We start from the raw sequence: 15,413 nt of genomic DNA, 5'->3' as shown, positions 1-15,413 counted from the left end.
TTTTTATTTTTTTTTTAAGATTTTATTTATTATTTGAGAGAGAGAGAGAGCATGAGCAGGGGGAGGGAAGGAGCAGAGGGAGAGGAAGAAGCAGAATCCACGCTGAGTGGGGAGTCCATCCCAGGACCCTGGTATCATGACCTGAGCCAAAGACAGAAGCCCAACCGACTGAGCCACCCAGGCGCCCCTATAGCAAGTCTTTTTGTCCACAGATCTAAATTTCTCTCTTCTCAGGGGCACCTGGGTGGCTCAGTCATTAAGCGTCTGCCTTCGGCTCAGGTCATGATCCCAGGGTCCTGGGATCGAGTCCCACATCAGCCTCCCTGCTCAGCGGGAAGCCTGCTTCTCTCTCTCCCACTCCCCCTGCTTGTGTTCCCTCTCTTGCTGTCTCTCTTGCTGTCAAATAAATAAAATAAAAATCTTTAAAAATAAAAAATAAAAAATAAATAAATTTCTATCTTCTAATCAGTATTATTGGTAATAGAGTCTGTATTTTGTTCTCCACCTCTTGGTGTCCTGTGTCTTCTCAATTGGTTCTGATCTTGGGGCAGAAAGATGAAGTTGCTTATTGACCTTTTAAAACCCAATACTGCACTGTTTCAGGTTCTGGTGTTTGGGGGGCTTTTCCTTCCCACAGATGGAAACACTTGAATGTGATTTTCCAGGCCCTATCCTTGCCCCATTTTCTGCTTCAAATCTAGACCTTCTACCCAATCTAGTCCCTGCATTTTCTTTTTTTTAAAGATTTTATTTATTTATTTGACAGAGAGAGAGAGAGAGCACAAGCAGGGGGAACAGGAGAGGGAGAGGGAGAAGCAGACTCCCCGTGGAGCAGGGAGCCCAATGCAGGGCTCGATCCCAGGACCCTGGGATCGTGACCTGAGCCGAAGGTAGATGCCAACCAACTGAGCCACCCAGGCACCCCTAGTCCCTGCATTTTCTATTTAGAATTTGTTATTGTGCTTATGTTATTGAGATTAGGCTCCTATCTTATATGCAAAGTCACTCTCCCTTGATGAGCCCCCAGTCTGATGTATCTTGGGTCCAACTTTGGTAACCTAAGTCCCCATTTCCTTTCTCAGACAGGTCTTTGCCAGTTCCCCTCTGTGTTATTTTCCTAGGGCTGCTGCAACAAATTACCACAAACTTGGGGGCCTAAAAGAACAGAAATAGATGTCCTCCGTTCTGGGGGCCAGAAGGTCAAAGTTAAGGTACTGGCAGTGTTGGATCCTTCTAAAGGCTGTGAGGGACAATCCATTCCAGGGCTCTCTCCTAGCTTCAGGGTCTCCAGGCAAATCTCGGCATTCCTTGGCTGGTGGCAACATCACTCCAGTCTGCCTCTGTCTTCACATGGCCTTCCCTTCTATGTATCTCTGTGTCCCAAATCTCCCTTTCTCTTATAAGGACATCAGAATTAGATTTAGGGCCCACCCTAAATCCAGAGACCCTCATCTTGAGATCTCTAACTTAATTATATCAGCAATGACCCTATCTCCAAATAAGGTTACATTCAGAAGTAACAGGGATCAGGACTTGGACATATCTTTGGGGAAGACACAATTCAACCCATATATACTCTTCACTTCCTAGTCCAACTGCAGAGACTGTGACTGCTGTGACCTCCTGAGGCTCACTGCTTGCCCAGACTTCTGAATGCTACCTGCATTGGAGTCTCCCTTCTGTCCCCCTTTTCAACAATTAAATCTTATGACCCCTTTTTTTTACTGTCTAGACACCATCTAGAGATGTGGCCCACCTTGGATGCCAAGTTTGACAGCCAAACTCCACCTATGCTATTATCTGAGCACAGACTCAGGGTCTTCCCAACGCCATCCCCCTCCATTGTTTATCGGACATCATTGAGTGGGGCCAGGGCTAGGGTCTGATGTCCCCACTGGCTGCACATGATTATAATTGGTCATGTCCTGCTATATTCTGCTATATATAGGATGCTACCTAAGAAGCACTGGACCTCTTAGAATTTTCATTAAGAGTCTGCCTCTCCCTCTCCCTCTAGGTGCTCTTTCTCTCTCTCTCAAATAAATAAATAAATAAATCTTTTAAAAAAAGGAATTTCGAATATTTATGGGCGCCTGGGTGGTTCAGTTGGTTAGGTGTCTGGCTCTCAGTTTCGGTTCACATCATGATCTCAGGGTTGTGAGATGGAGCCCTGTATTGGGCTCCATGCTGGGGGTGTGGAGCCTGCCTGGGATTCTCTCTCTTCTTCTCCCTCTGCCTCTCTCTCACCCCCCTTCCCCTCTTTAAAAGAAAAGAGAAAGAAAGAAAGAAAGAAAGAAAGAAAGAAAGAAAGAAAGAAAGAAAGAAAAGAAAGAAAGAAAGAAAGAAAGAAAGAAAGAAAAAGAAAGGAGAAAGAAAGAAGGAAGGAAGGAAAGGAAGGAAGGAAGGAAGGAAAGAAAAGAAAGAAAGAAAGAAAAAGAAAGAAAGAAAGAAAAGAAAGATATAAGATTTTTTCCCTTGTGCTCTTTTGTGGTCAGTTCCCTATCCCACCCAACCCCTGGCCCCAGGCTGCCATTGATCTGCTTTCTGCCATTTTAGAACTTCATATAAATGCACTAATACGCTATGGACTCTTCTGCATGTGGTGCCTCTTGTTCAGCAAATTTCTGACAGCCATCACCTGGTTGAATGGATCAGTAGTTCATCCCTCCTTACTAATGAGTAGTAGCTCATGGAATGAGTATACCAATCTACTTATCCATTCACCTGATGATGGCCATCTGGGTTGTACCTCTGTCGAAAGACAGAAACCAGTCATCCGAACAGGAGAATTTAATATAATTGTTAACTAGTAAAAGATAGTTAATGACTTAAAGGGGTACAAGAGGAACTAGAAGTAGTAAGCGGGGTGAAGGGGAGCAGACTCAGGAGGAACCAAGGACTTAGAAAAAGATGCCTTCCCCCCCACAAGGCTTTGATTCTGACCTCTTTTTTTTTTTTTTTTTAAGATTTTATTTATTAGAGAGAGAGAGAGCACAAGCAGGGGGAGCTGCAGGCAGAGGGAGAAGTAGGCTCTCGGCTGGGCAAGGAGCCTGATGCAGGATTCGATCCCAGGACCCTGGAATCATGACCTGAGCTAAAGGCAGACGTTTAACGATTGAACCACCCAGGAGTCCCTGATTCTGTCCTCTTCAAAAAGAGTGTGGCCATCATAGGAATGCACAACCTGCTTGTCAGTTGTGAAGAAACTTGCCCAAGGACATGGTCTGGAGCTGCGCCCTCCATGGGCTGCAGTTACGAGATGATGCGGGTGGCCAGGAGCTGGTCTGTAACAGCAGTCTGAGAGTGGGAAGAACACGATCTGAGACTGTGGCTAGAACTGTGACTCAGAGGCGAGTGCTACAAGTGTTAGCACCCGTTCTGAATAAAACTATGGAAAAAGAACCAGAACCCAGAAGGTAAGTGCCTTCCTGCTGATATATTTCTTGTAGAGTCCCTCCAGTGCCCTCAATTTGACAAAGGCTGCCAGCTAGCAGAGGACAAATGCTTACAGGTTCCTGCTCTAATATCACAAAGCAGCGTGAAGAAGGATGGATTCAAACCTGAGACACAATAAATTGATAGTTAGCATGGGTTTTTTCTAGTTTGGGACTCGTATGAATAAAGCTGCTATGAACACTTGTAAGAACAAACCTTTGTGATCATATGTTTCCATTTTTCTTGGGAAGTACATAGGAATGGATTTTCCCTGGACATATGCTAAGTGTTTGTTTAACTTGATAAGAAGTGTTTGTTTAACTTGGTAAGAAGCTACCACATGGTAGCACTTTGCCCTCCCACTAGCAATACCTACATCTTTCCCAACACTTGGTATTGTCAGTCTTTTAAATTTTAGCCATTCTAGTGCATCTAGTGCATCTAGTGGTATCTTTTTGTGGTTTTGTCATTCCTGATGTAATTTAGTCATCCTTTTCATCTCTACATGTTGAAATAGTGATGTTGGGCCTTTTTATCCTGCGCTTATGGGTCATTTGCATATTTTCTGTTGCGAAATATTTGTTCAAATATTTTGCCGATTAAAGAATTGCCTTGTCTTACTTTTGAGTTGTAAGAGTTCTTTAAACATTCTGGATAGAAGTTCTTTGTCAGACAAATGCACTACAAACATTGTAATATTGAGATTGCAAAAAAAGTTAAATTCATGATCACAGTACAGGATGCTTGCTCTGTTTGTCTTCTCTGTTCTGATTGTTAGCCTCATTCTTCCCTCTCACTATCTTTCTTCGTATAATAGAAGTGTGACTACTGATAGCTCCTGAGCTTTTCAGCTTACAACGTTGGCTACCTGCAGAGCGACCATCTCAACTCTCTGGGCCCTAAGTCCAAGACCAATGGGAAGGGACTCATTGGCGCACCTTGGGCCACAAGCCTTCTTCTAGATCAGTCAACTGTAGAGAGAGGAGGGAGAAATGGGTGTGTGAAGTTGTATCATATCATTGTAGCTCCCGAGAGAACAATTTAGATGGAATGAAGAAAAGGGGTTCTCAGAAGAAGGAGGCAGTCTTGAGAAAAGAATTGAATCTACGATAGTATTATTGGGAAAAAAGAGTATGAGACTAGGACTAGATGATGAATAGGAACTAATGTTGGACATTTTATGTGAGGTAAAGGGAGAAAAGGAGGTCTGGGGATTTCATTGAGAAAGTAAGGAAACATTCATGTGAAACTTCAGATAAAAAAACATAATCAAAATGTCAAAATAATATGACTCACTTCCTTTCGACTACTTTGGTAACAAACAAATAGATGAAACAAAAATGGCACAATGCTAATATTAAAACTAGGTGATGGGTATATAGAGGTTCATTATTCTAGTCTTTATATTTGAAAATTTTCCATTATAAAACGAAAAAATAATCAAATTCCAAAGTAGATTACTAAAAATAAGTAAGCAGTATACAGGAGAAAGATTAGTCAACTCAGATAAAGAAATTTCATAGATTTAGAGATATTAGAAATGAAAATGCCTTTAAAATCCTACAATGTTACCATGCAATCTTTTAAACTTTGCTCCTGGTTCTGCCACTAACAATGTGTGTTTGGGTAAATCACCAAAATTCTGTGAGACTTAGATATTTTTATTTGTAAAGTGAGAAGACTTGTTTAGCTGATCTCAAATATTTTGTGTCAAACTGACTCAAAGCCAGCATTCAGGTATCAAATCCCTCAGGTAAGAAAAGAGTATAAAAAAGTGAGTCAACCCTACTCGCCTGGTGTTCAAGATTCTTTATGCTCTGGCTGCAACTGAACTACGGTCCTCTATGCACTTTTTTTTCTCCCTCTACACACTTTTCACCCCAGTCATTTCTTCTGTGCCTGGAATGTCTCCCCTCCCATCTCTAACTCATGAAATCCTATTGCTCTTGTAAGGCCCATCTCAAAATTATCACTTTCATAATATCTTACTGAATTCCTTAAGAAGATTTGACATCTCTGCTCACTAAATCCTGTATTGCTTTTTGAATTTGTCATGTGGAATATACCAGATTTTACTTTTTATTTTCTCTTTTTGGTCTTTTAATTACCTTTGAAAAATATTTTCCTTTCTACTAGACTATAAACTCCTGAAGAGGAGGGATCATGTCTTTTTAAATTTCATATTCTCAAAGCATTAGCACAATAACTTACATAAAAAGATTCTTAATAGTATTGGATTCACTGTAAAAGGTAGAAACAGGTTTAGGCAAAACTGTGAGTCAGTTATTTTGTTACCAAACTCTTATTGGCATAAACTAACCCTTTTTCTGAAACTATGATGAGAGAATATGATAATCAATTTTCCAAATAAACTTTTGTTGTGATAAGATTTTCCCAGAAAGCTAAAACCCTGGCAGAAGAAAATGTCACTCAGGATTTCCTTTTGTTGGAATCGTGATTATTTGGCATGTTTTGTGCTATTTAGAGGTTAAAGTTGGGATTAGTGCCTCCTCTGCAGGTTCTCAATTCAGGCAGCAAACATACAAGGAACAACAGCAGAATGGAAGGCAATGCTCTTAAGTATCTGAGCAATGACTTGCTACCTATGAAGGAGTCTGGTAAATCCTCAAATGGAGGGCATGATTTATGCTTGGAGTAGCTGAGCTAGGGTCTGCTGTCAGAGGGAAGCTGAAGAGTGAGTCCTTGACTGAGCACTGCTAACCTGGTGGCATATAGAGCTTCTGTTAGTAAAGCATTGTCCAATGAATGTCTGGGGCTCTGAAGTTACTTTAGCAATTCCTTCTGTCTTGGTTTTGCATATGTGTGGATGGCCTGGTGGAGATGAAGAATGGTATTGACAAGGGGTGTCCCAGCATGGGAAGAGGCATATGATCTCTCTCCTCCTCAACACAATTTAAATATTTTGGACAATTTATTTCAAGTCATTTTTTTTTTTTTTTAAAGATTTTATTTATTTATTTGACAGAGAGAGACACAGCGAGAGAGGGAACACAATCAGGGGGAGTGGGAGAGAGAGAAGCAGGCTTCCTGCTGAGCAGGGAGCCCGATGTGGGGCTTGATCCCAGGACCCTGGGACCATGACCTGAGCCGAAGGCAGACGCTTAACGACTGAGCCACCCAGGCGCCCCTCAAGTCATTTTTTATTTGCTTAGCTAAAGTATTTCTATGTCATTATTTTAGAGAAAAACATGTATGCAATGATATATAGTTAATTCTTGATTATCCTTTTATTTCATTGCAATTTAATGCAGAATATACCTACACAGTGTCATTCTGAAGTGATAATTAGGAATGTACCCAGGTATTTTCAAATTAAAGTTTAATTTTATAATGTGTGACTATTCTCATGGAAGCTTTAGGAAAGATTTTGGAGATTTTGTCTATTTTGATGAGATTTATATCTCATAATTCAATGCATTCTGTTTGGGTTTCTTTGAATTTTTTCATCTTAACAACATTAATGCAAGGCTTACAAACTCATAAATCAATTGCTTTTCAAGTGAACAAAAAATGACATGTCTCGTGGTTAGTGCAGACGGTAAATTCATTTTCTATTGTGCTTTGTTTGATTAATCTAGAATCTAACAAACATTCTGTAAGAGGTGATCACCAAAAATAGGAGAAACACATACACTCCCTCTCCTCCTTTTTAGTGAAATTGTTTTATGTATTTCAGTACTCTCTATAGGAGGAAAAGCAATCATTGTATAACACAAAGTTAGCATATGTTCATAAATGTTACAGATATTAAAGTTTGTATATTTCCTAGTAGCATCAACAACTTTTTACTACCTGGATAACCTTTCTTTCATTCATTCAATAAAAATAAATTGAAGGGGGTACTCCTGGGTGGCTCAGTCGTTAAGCGTCTGCCTTCGGCTTAGGTCATGATCCCAGGGTCCTGGGATGGAGCCCCACATCGGGCTCCCTGCTCAGCGGGCAGCCTGCTTCTCCCTCTCCCTCTGCCCCTGCTTGTGTTCCCTCTCTCGCGTTCTCTGTCAAATAAATAAAATAAAATCTTAAAAAAAATAAATTGAAGGGCTCGGTGGGACCAGGGTTCTGCTAGATACTAGAAATATGATGAAACACAGAGCACGACTTCTACTCTGTGGAGCTTACAATCTAGCTAAGACAAACAGAAAAAATCATTGCAAGTGCTTTGAAGAAAGAGGGCAGGGTGCAACAGGAGCGAAAGGTCAATTACCCAGGCTGTCATTCACCCTGATTTTTTTATTCTTCTTACATTTCAAAATTGAAGAGAGAAAGTGAGGATAGAAGCTACAGTAAATGATGGTATGCACGCATACCTATCTTCCAGGAAGAACATTATTCAGTCAAATAATTGTTCGTTTCTCAGTCTACCTGCCTGGAAGGTTTGCGTGCCTACCAGTGGTATTAGTGATGCCCCCCCCCCCTCCCGCCCCAACCACCTTATACCCAAATCCTTAAAGAAGAGCAAGGAGTGGTGCGGAAGGCGTGACAATGTGGAACTGGATCGATTCGGTTTTTCACCTTTCAAAAATAAAACCTGGTTGGTGAACTCCTGTAGAATGGAATCTCAGAGGGAAGAGCAGGGTAAGAAAGCCATGGCCTTGTGAGGAGCAGAGTTCAGGGTCTAATTCCTGTTGCCTTATCAGCCTCCAATTATACCTGCAGGGAGAGCTGATAATATCAACTGAGTACAGAGCTGGGGGACAGGAGTGCCTTGGCTGCTTTACACTGACCTGGAAAATGTCAGGATAAATTACAGAACGGGGGCAGGGGGTAGGCAACTGTCCTTTTAGAAGTCTCAACGCTTTGTGGATATTGAGTTGTCACGAATTCACTGAGTAAGGATGGCTTGTAGATGGGGGTGAGGGCTGAGGGAAGGATTCAAGGACTAAGATCTTAAAACGAGACAGGCATTTCCACATGTAACAGTTTATTTTATTTTATTTTATTTTATTTTATTTTATTTATTTATTTTCACATGTAACAGTTTAAAAGAGGTTGATGGTCCAGGCCGTTGTGGGAAATGATCTCAGACTGGCTGTTAACCTTCCCTAAAGCTGCTTTTTTTTTTTTTTTTTTTTTCGGATAGGTAGCATCTCCTTTGGAAGACAGAACCCCGCGCTGCGGCTAACCTTCCAGGCTGGCGGAGGCCAGCAGGCGTGTGTGCGGCCGCCCCCTGCGCCGCGGCCCCGGCTGGCCCGCACGAATCTTGCCCGCGCCAGGCGCTCCCTCGCAGCCCGCGGGGCGCGCGCGCACACAGGACCTGAGAGCGCGCTCCCGTCCCTCGCGAGCGCGCCCTCCTCTCCGCCCCCTCCCACCCCACGCGCCGGTCCTCGGCGCCCCCGCCCTCCCAGCGCTCCCACAGCCCGAGCGCCGCTCAGCTGACCGGCGGGCGCCAGACGCCGCGGCTTCCAGTTCGCGAGCGCAGCTGCGGCGGCGCGAGCCTCTCACGCCGACACTCCCCCTGCGCGCCCCTCCCCCACCCGGGACCGGGATCGGGACCGACTGGGCGCGAGCTCGCGGCCGCTTCTCCGGCGCCGGGCGAGGAGCGAGGCTGCGGTGACGAGCGGCGGCTGCGCGGCCATGGGCGCGCCGGTGTCGCCCTAGGACAGGCGCGCGGAGACCGCAGCCGGAGCGGCGAGCCTTCCCGAGAGGCGGCGGCGGCAGGAGCAGCGCGGCCGGGATGAGCGGGAGCGGCGCGGCGCCCGGCTCGGGCTCGGGCTCGGGCTCCTCCCCGACCGCCTGCCGCTTCGCGCACTACTTCGTGCTGTGCGGGATCGACGCAGACAGCGGGCTGGAGCCCGACGAGCTGGCGGGTAAGGCCGGGCTACGGCGGCGCGGGGGTCCCCTCAGGGACGCGAGGGACGCTGCGGGGACGCGCGGGAGGCGGGTCCTAGACAAAGTCGGCTCCCGGCGGCGCCCGCTCTCCATCCGGACCGGCTCCCGGGCGGCGATTTAATGACATTGTTATTTATTCCGCGTGCAGGGTGCGCTGCTGAGCCCGCGGGCGTCGCGCCGCTGAGGGCGCCCGCCTCAGGCTTTGCCTCCAAGGCGCGGGGATATTAATAACGGGGGCGGGGGCGGCCTCGAGAGCACGGCCCCCGCCCGGCACGGTCCCCCCCCCCGCCCGCAGCTGCACGCGGAGGCGTCCGGTGAGTCACCGGGCGCGCTAACTCCCCGGCCTTGCCGCGATCCCGTGCATCCCACCCCCTACCCTCTCCGCCAGACTGCGAAGTTTCAGCCCTGGCACGTGACGCGGCGCTCAGGCCCCCTCGGGGGAGGCGGCGACAGAGACCGCGGGGCTGCGGGGGTCGCGTCCACCGAGGCGGTGATGGCCTGCAGGGCGAGTGCGGGCGGGAGGCTGGTTGGACTTCATCCTTGACTGTTCCCGGTCTGCGCCGCTTCCCGCCTCGCCTTCGGCGATGACGGTGGAGTCACCTTTTGGAATGCTGTCTATTTGGCAGTGTCACGGGAGCTGGGGAGGACCTTTGATCGCTTGGGACTCGGCACGACGCTTTGTTGACACCACCTACACTGTTTCTGAGTTTAGTAGTTTGACATTCTCCCCTCACTTGGGTGCACCGTGTGTTACTGCCGGGCTTTTCCTGGAGGGGCACCGGTCCCTGCTCTTTACCCATTTGATGGCGCAGTGCAGGGCTGAGCTGGGAACCGATGCTGGGAAAAGGGGCCGTTAAAGGATGATGGGGGGGCGGGGCGGGGCGGGTAATGAGTGCGCAGTGCCGGGAGGAGGCCAGGGAGAAACGACCCATTTCATTTTTTCACGCCTCTTTCTTTCTGCTTGCCTTCTTGGGATCTGAATCTTGATTTTTTTGTTGTTGTTAATGGATGAGACAAGTGACATCTATCGCCTGAACTTTATCTGTGTCAGTGTTAAACACTTAGGTCATAGCTTTCCAGAACAGCTTGCTTTGGACATAGCATGCCTTATTGCTTGCACCAATGTGTATTTTTGTTTTCTCTTTTACTTTTTTGGGGGGTAATAGAGGGGACTGGTAAGGATGTGGTAAATAATAAACAATAGTAAACAAATGTGTTCAGCTGTAAGATACAGTACTGATCAACCCGTGTCTTAGCTAAGCAAATATCTTTTTAAGCCAGGCTCACAGCAAAACATTTTCAACAAAAACTGTAAGTCTAATTTTAAAGATTTTTAGAAAGGAGGGATGAGTACCAGGTTTTTCTGTATGTGTAGTTATATAATCATGTTGTTTCTTCAATTAAGATATCATGTACATATTAAGAATGGCTTTGTTAAGGGATATGAAGTTAGAAAACATGTCTGCAGAGAGATTTGGAGAGATTTCTCTTTGGGGATTGAAGGGATTATTTTATTTTTCTAGAGTCCTTTCTCCCCTAAACATCCTAATCATTTGTAGTAAGGGGTCACTTGGAGGCCTTTTGTCAGTAGTGACTGATGAAAGGAAAAAGCCTGTATTTTTTTCTTTTCTATCTGAAGTCTATATGCCTAGTAAAGCTAAAACAACACCTGTAGGTGTGGCCTGGGACTCTTCAGGCACAGTGCAGATGGCTTTAACAAAATTAAGCAGTAAAAAATTAATTTCTGAGTCATTTTTTAGACACTGGCTTCTCCTTTTGGAATACTGCGCATGAGTGTGGATGCTTGTTTGAGATGTCTGCTCATAATATTTGGTGTTTTGAAGTGATACTTTTGTCTGATGGTGATTTCAGTATCAGTGATTCATTCAGCAAAGAGTTTTGAAAGCCTTAAGGTGTAGATTGTGTTCCAGGCAGTGTGGACAGCTGTCAACAAAGCAGTCAAAACTCCCTGCCATCATAGTGCTTACATTTTAGTGTAAACAAATAATGAAAATATATAGTTTGCTAAATGTCAGTAAGTGCTATGAGGGAAAATAAAGCAAGGAAATGAGACTAGGGTAGTGCCAGAAGAATGGTGGGATGGTGGGGTTGCAGATTTTAAATGAGATGGCTAGGGAAGGCCTCACAGAAAAGGTGACCTTAGAGTAGAGCCTTGATGGAGGTGAGGAAGCAAGCCATGAGGATTGTCTTGGGGAACAGCACTGCCGGCAGAGGAAACAGTGCATGCGGAGATGAGGTGGGAGAGTGCCTAGTTTGTGCAGGTAACAGTAAGGAGGCCAAGGTAGTTGGAGCTGAGGGAGGAGGAAAGTAGTAGATACGATCATAGAGAAAGGGGAGGGGAGATTGTGTAGGGCCTAATGGACAATTGTTGAGCTTTTACTCTGAGATGGGAAGCTACTGGCAAGTTTTGAGCAGTACAATGATGAGACTTGATGTACTCTCTAAAAGGATTGCTGGGCTGCCTTGTAGACTATGTTAGAGGTAAGGTTAGAAGCAGACCAGCTAGGAGGCTCTTTTGTGAGGTGGGAGGTGTTGGTTGGCTTACACCAAGGCAGTAGCAGTGAAGTGGTGAAAAGCTGGATTATTTTGGAGGTAGAGCCAGCAGGACTTGCTGATGAATTGGATATGGTATTCATATTCAAAGAAAGTGATCAAAGATAACTGTAACATTTTTGGCCTAAACAATTATAAGCACCTCTATTTACTGAAGTAAGAAGACTGATAGAGAAGCAGTTGGGACAAGATTAGTTCAATTTTGGACATGTTAAGTTTGAGATATCCATTAGACATTCAAATGGAGATGTCAAGTAGGCAAGGAATCTCTCAGGGGTCAAAATTTTTATATAGGCATAAATTGAAAGCCATGAAATTGGATGACATTACCCAGGGAGTGAGTATAGATAAGAAAAGAGAAGAAGCTCAAGGGTTGAATCCTAGAGACACTCCCAACATTCAGAGGTGAGGAGGATGAAGAGGAAACAACTGAAGAGATTAAGAAGTATGGCCGGTAAGATGAGAGGAAAACAAGAGAATGTAGCATCATGTTCCTAACTAACCATCTTCTTGACTCTTTCCACAGAGCTTCATTTGGGGAGGAGGACACAAGGCCAGTGAGTTAGGCAAATTAGTCAGGAGGTTGTTTCTGTTTTGCTGCATTAATTTCAAAGTTAAATATAGTTAAGTTTCTATTTTACTTTTATGGAACTGATCTATTTTTATCACACTGTTTTCTTAGCAAGTTGTCACTCTGCCTGTAGAAGGTCTAAGTTGACTTCTGTTAAATATAAATTCTACTGATTGCTTTATAGACTTTTTTAGAATTCACATTCTGCAGGTGGTGGAATAAATTTTGAAATTTATTGGTTGAAATAAATTTATTTCAGTTGGTGGTTGAAATAAAATTAAGAACACAAGCCATATGATGAAGTAACAGTTAAATAGACTAATACCTTATGATAAAGTTATCAGGGCTGTAGATTGTTTTTTATTTTTATTTATTTATTTATTTTTTAAAAGATTTTATTTATTTATTTGAGAGGGAGACAGCGAAAGAGGGAATACAAGCAGGGGGAGTGGGAGAAGGAGAAGCAGGCTTCCTGTGGAGCAGGGAGCCCAATGCAGGGCTCAATCCCAGGACCCTGGGATCATGACCTGAGCCGAAGGCAGACGCTTAACGACTGAGCCACCCAGGAGCCCCTGTAGATTGTTTTTTAGGCAGTCGTCCTAGTGAAGCCTAGCTTTACCAGCAGTGGAAAAGACTTCTTTGGTATGTATATATCTCAGAGAGAGACACAACTCCCCCCCCCCATATATTTCATAGAGAGAGAGACACCCCCCCCCCCCCATATACTGGTATTTCCTATTGTCCTTTCTTTAGTTCATCTTAGCTGTTGTGCTTCTCCTACTCCCTGTATGTTTTTAAAATTCATTTTATCCATAAACAAATATGTCCCTTTAGATATTAAAGTAGAAATATTTACATTTTCTTTAAGTGTTAAATATATGAAAAAGGTTTCAAATTGATTATTGCATAAAGAAGAAAGGAGGTGTAAATAGAAGTTGTTGGTATTAGTTGACATGTAGGAAGGCAGACATCATTTTGAAATTTTCTTTTTTGCTTCTCATTTCCTCTAAGACCTAGCTGTAGGAATTTACATGGCTTGATTTATAGCAGCAAATCTTTTAGGCAACAGAGAAATTAAGGACCTTTATCTAAGTAACGTAAATATGCAAGCCCCCAAGAGGGAGCTTATGGTCTTTGCCTCTCTCTTTCATAGTACCTTATACGTAGTGTTTAATAATGAGTATAAAGTTTACATATGAGTCCACAAATTGTGTGGTGGCCAGAATATTCTTAAAGCATTCCAGTGGTAGTTTGGGTTTAGTTCTGCTGAGGAGTACTGAAGTATGATGAGTGCAATCCCTGCCACAGGCCCTTGTTTAAATCTCTTCCTTGGTGCCTCTATTTATTTTTAGCTTTGGTTTTCTTGGGTGTGGTTTCCAGAAGAGCTTTGGGGCAGTGAAGACCATGGTCTAAATTCAAATATAGTTAACCCTTGAACAAAAGGTGGGGGTTAGGAGCGCTGACCCCTCCAATACAGTTGAAAATCTGCATATAACTTTTGACTCCCCCAAAACTTAACTACTAATAGCCTACTGTTGACTGGAAGCCTTACCAATAACATAAACAGTCAAATAATACATGTCGTGTATATTACATATATTACATGCTGTATTCTTACAATAAAATAAGCTAAAGAAAAAAAAATAAGCTACAGAACTACTTTATTTGAAGATTTATTTATTAGAGAGAGCGCTTGGGCAAGTCGGGGGGAGGGGTAGAAAGGAGACAAGCAGGCTCCCTGCTAAGCAGGGAGCCAGACATGGGGCTCAATCCCAGGACCCCGAGATCATGACCTGAGCCAAAATGAAGAGTCTGACACTTAACTGACTGAGCCACCTAGGAGCCCCAGAAAAAAAATTTTTTTAAAGATTTATTTATTTATTTTGGAGAGAGAGAGTGAGCGAGCACACATGTGTGTGGGGCAGAGGGAGAGACTCTCAAGCAGACTCCCCACTGAGCAGGGAGCCTGATGATCTCACCACTGTGAAATCATGACCTGAGTGGAAACGAAGCCTCAGAGGCTTAACCAACTGAGCCACCAGGCACCCCGAAAAGAAAACGTTATTAAGAAAATCATAAGGAAGAGAAAATACATTTACAGTACTGTACTGTATTTAGTTTTTAAAATCTGCATGTAAGTGGACCTGCGTAGTTCAAACCTGTGTTGTTCAAAGGTCAGCTGTACAAAATTTGGTTGATACTGACCGTATCATGCTACAGTAGTTCTGAAAGGGACCTTAGATATCATTTACGGTGAAGAAACCAAGGCTGAGAGATTAAGGACCCTCTCAGAGAACACCTTTGACTAGCAGCAGACAGCAGACTAGAGCCTAGTTGATCCAGTACACTATGCTCCATAGTTATTTTATTTAAGCTTAGAAAAGAAATGAACTTGACTTGAGTTTAACAAGCATTTCAGGCTTGTCTTTATTCCAGACTGCATGTCCTAGTTAAGACTGCTAAAGTATGCCTTTTAAAAACTGGCCTGCTGTACAGGTTTTATGGGTTAGAGCTGCCCTACCGTTGGTAGTATCTTAGTTGTTAGTTATCTTGTCATTGTTAATCTTAAAAATAAAACTGCCAAGTTATTTTACCAGGAAAAGTGGGTTTATTCAAGAATAGCAGAGAATTGTGATTCAGGACATGCAAGCAAGCTACAGCAAAACCATAGGCAAGTCTGGAGAAGAAAGTAGAGTACCTCTCTTTTATAGAAGAAAGAGGAGAGTCAGGAGAGGCTCTTATAAACAAAAAGTCCATTGGGGTAAACTGGGAGTTCAAAATGTAGTGGCCTTTCAGTGTCACTGAGTTGTGACAGCCTCTTATTGGCCGGGCTGTTGCCAGGCAAGGAGAAAACCTTCCCTCCTGGGGCTGAGGTGGTAGTTGGTTTTGTAAGGTCCCTTTTTCTGGGTTCTGCAAATGAAGATGTGATGCGGTATGAGAGCTCCCCCTTCTGGCCTTTGGCCTCCAATTTAGTGAGGTTTCC

At 44.0% G+C, this 15,413-nt stretch overlaps 1 protein-coding gene across 3 annotated transcripts in view; it reads left to right on the top strand.

Moving 5' to 3' along the window:
* Positions 1-8,853: 8,853 nt before the first annotated feature.
* The window catches only part of DENND5B (DENN domain containing 5B), a 189,772-nt gene continuing 183,212 nt past the window's right edge, over positions 8,854-15,413 (top strand). The window contains exon 1 of one of the 3 annotated variants that reach the window (XM_078075846.1): positions 8,854-9,263. In XM_078075846.1, the coding sequence (XP_077931972.1) occupies positions 9,131-9,263 (133 nt within the window). In that variant the 5' untranslated portion in view covers positions 8,854-9,130. Of the gene's footprint in view, positions 9,264-9,677; positions 9,992-15,413 lie in introns of those variants that run through there. The other 2 variants (XM_078075847.1, XM_078075849.1) reach the window with 2 other exon arrangements.

This window comes from Halichoerus grypus, chromosome 6 (assembly GCF_964656455.1).
Source record: "Halichoerus grypus chromosome 6, mHalGry1.hap1.1, whole genome shotgun sequence".
NCBI lineage: Eukaryota > Metazoa > Chordata > Mammalia > Carnivora > Phocidae > Halichoerus > Halichoerus grypus.
Note: the sequence above shows the minus strand (reverse complement) of the source record. Positions and strands in the feature narration are given on the sequence as shown.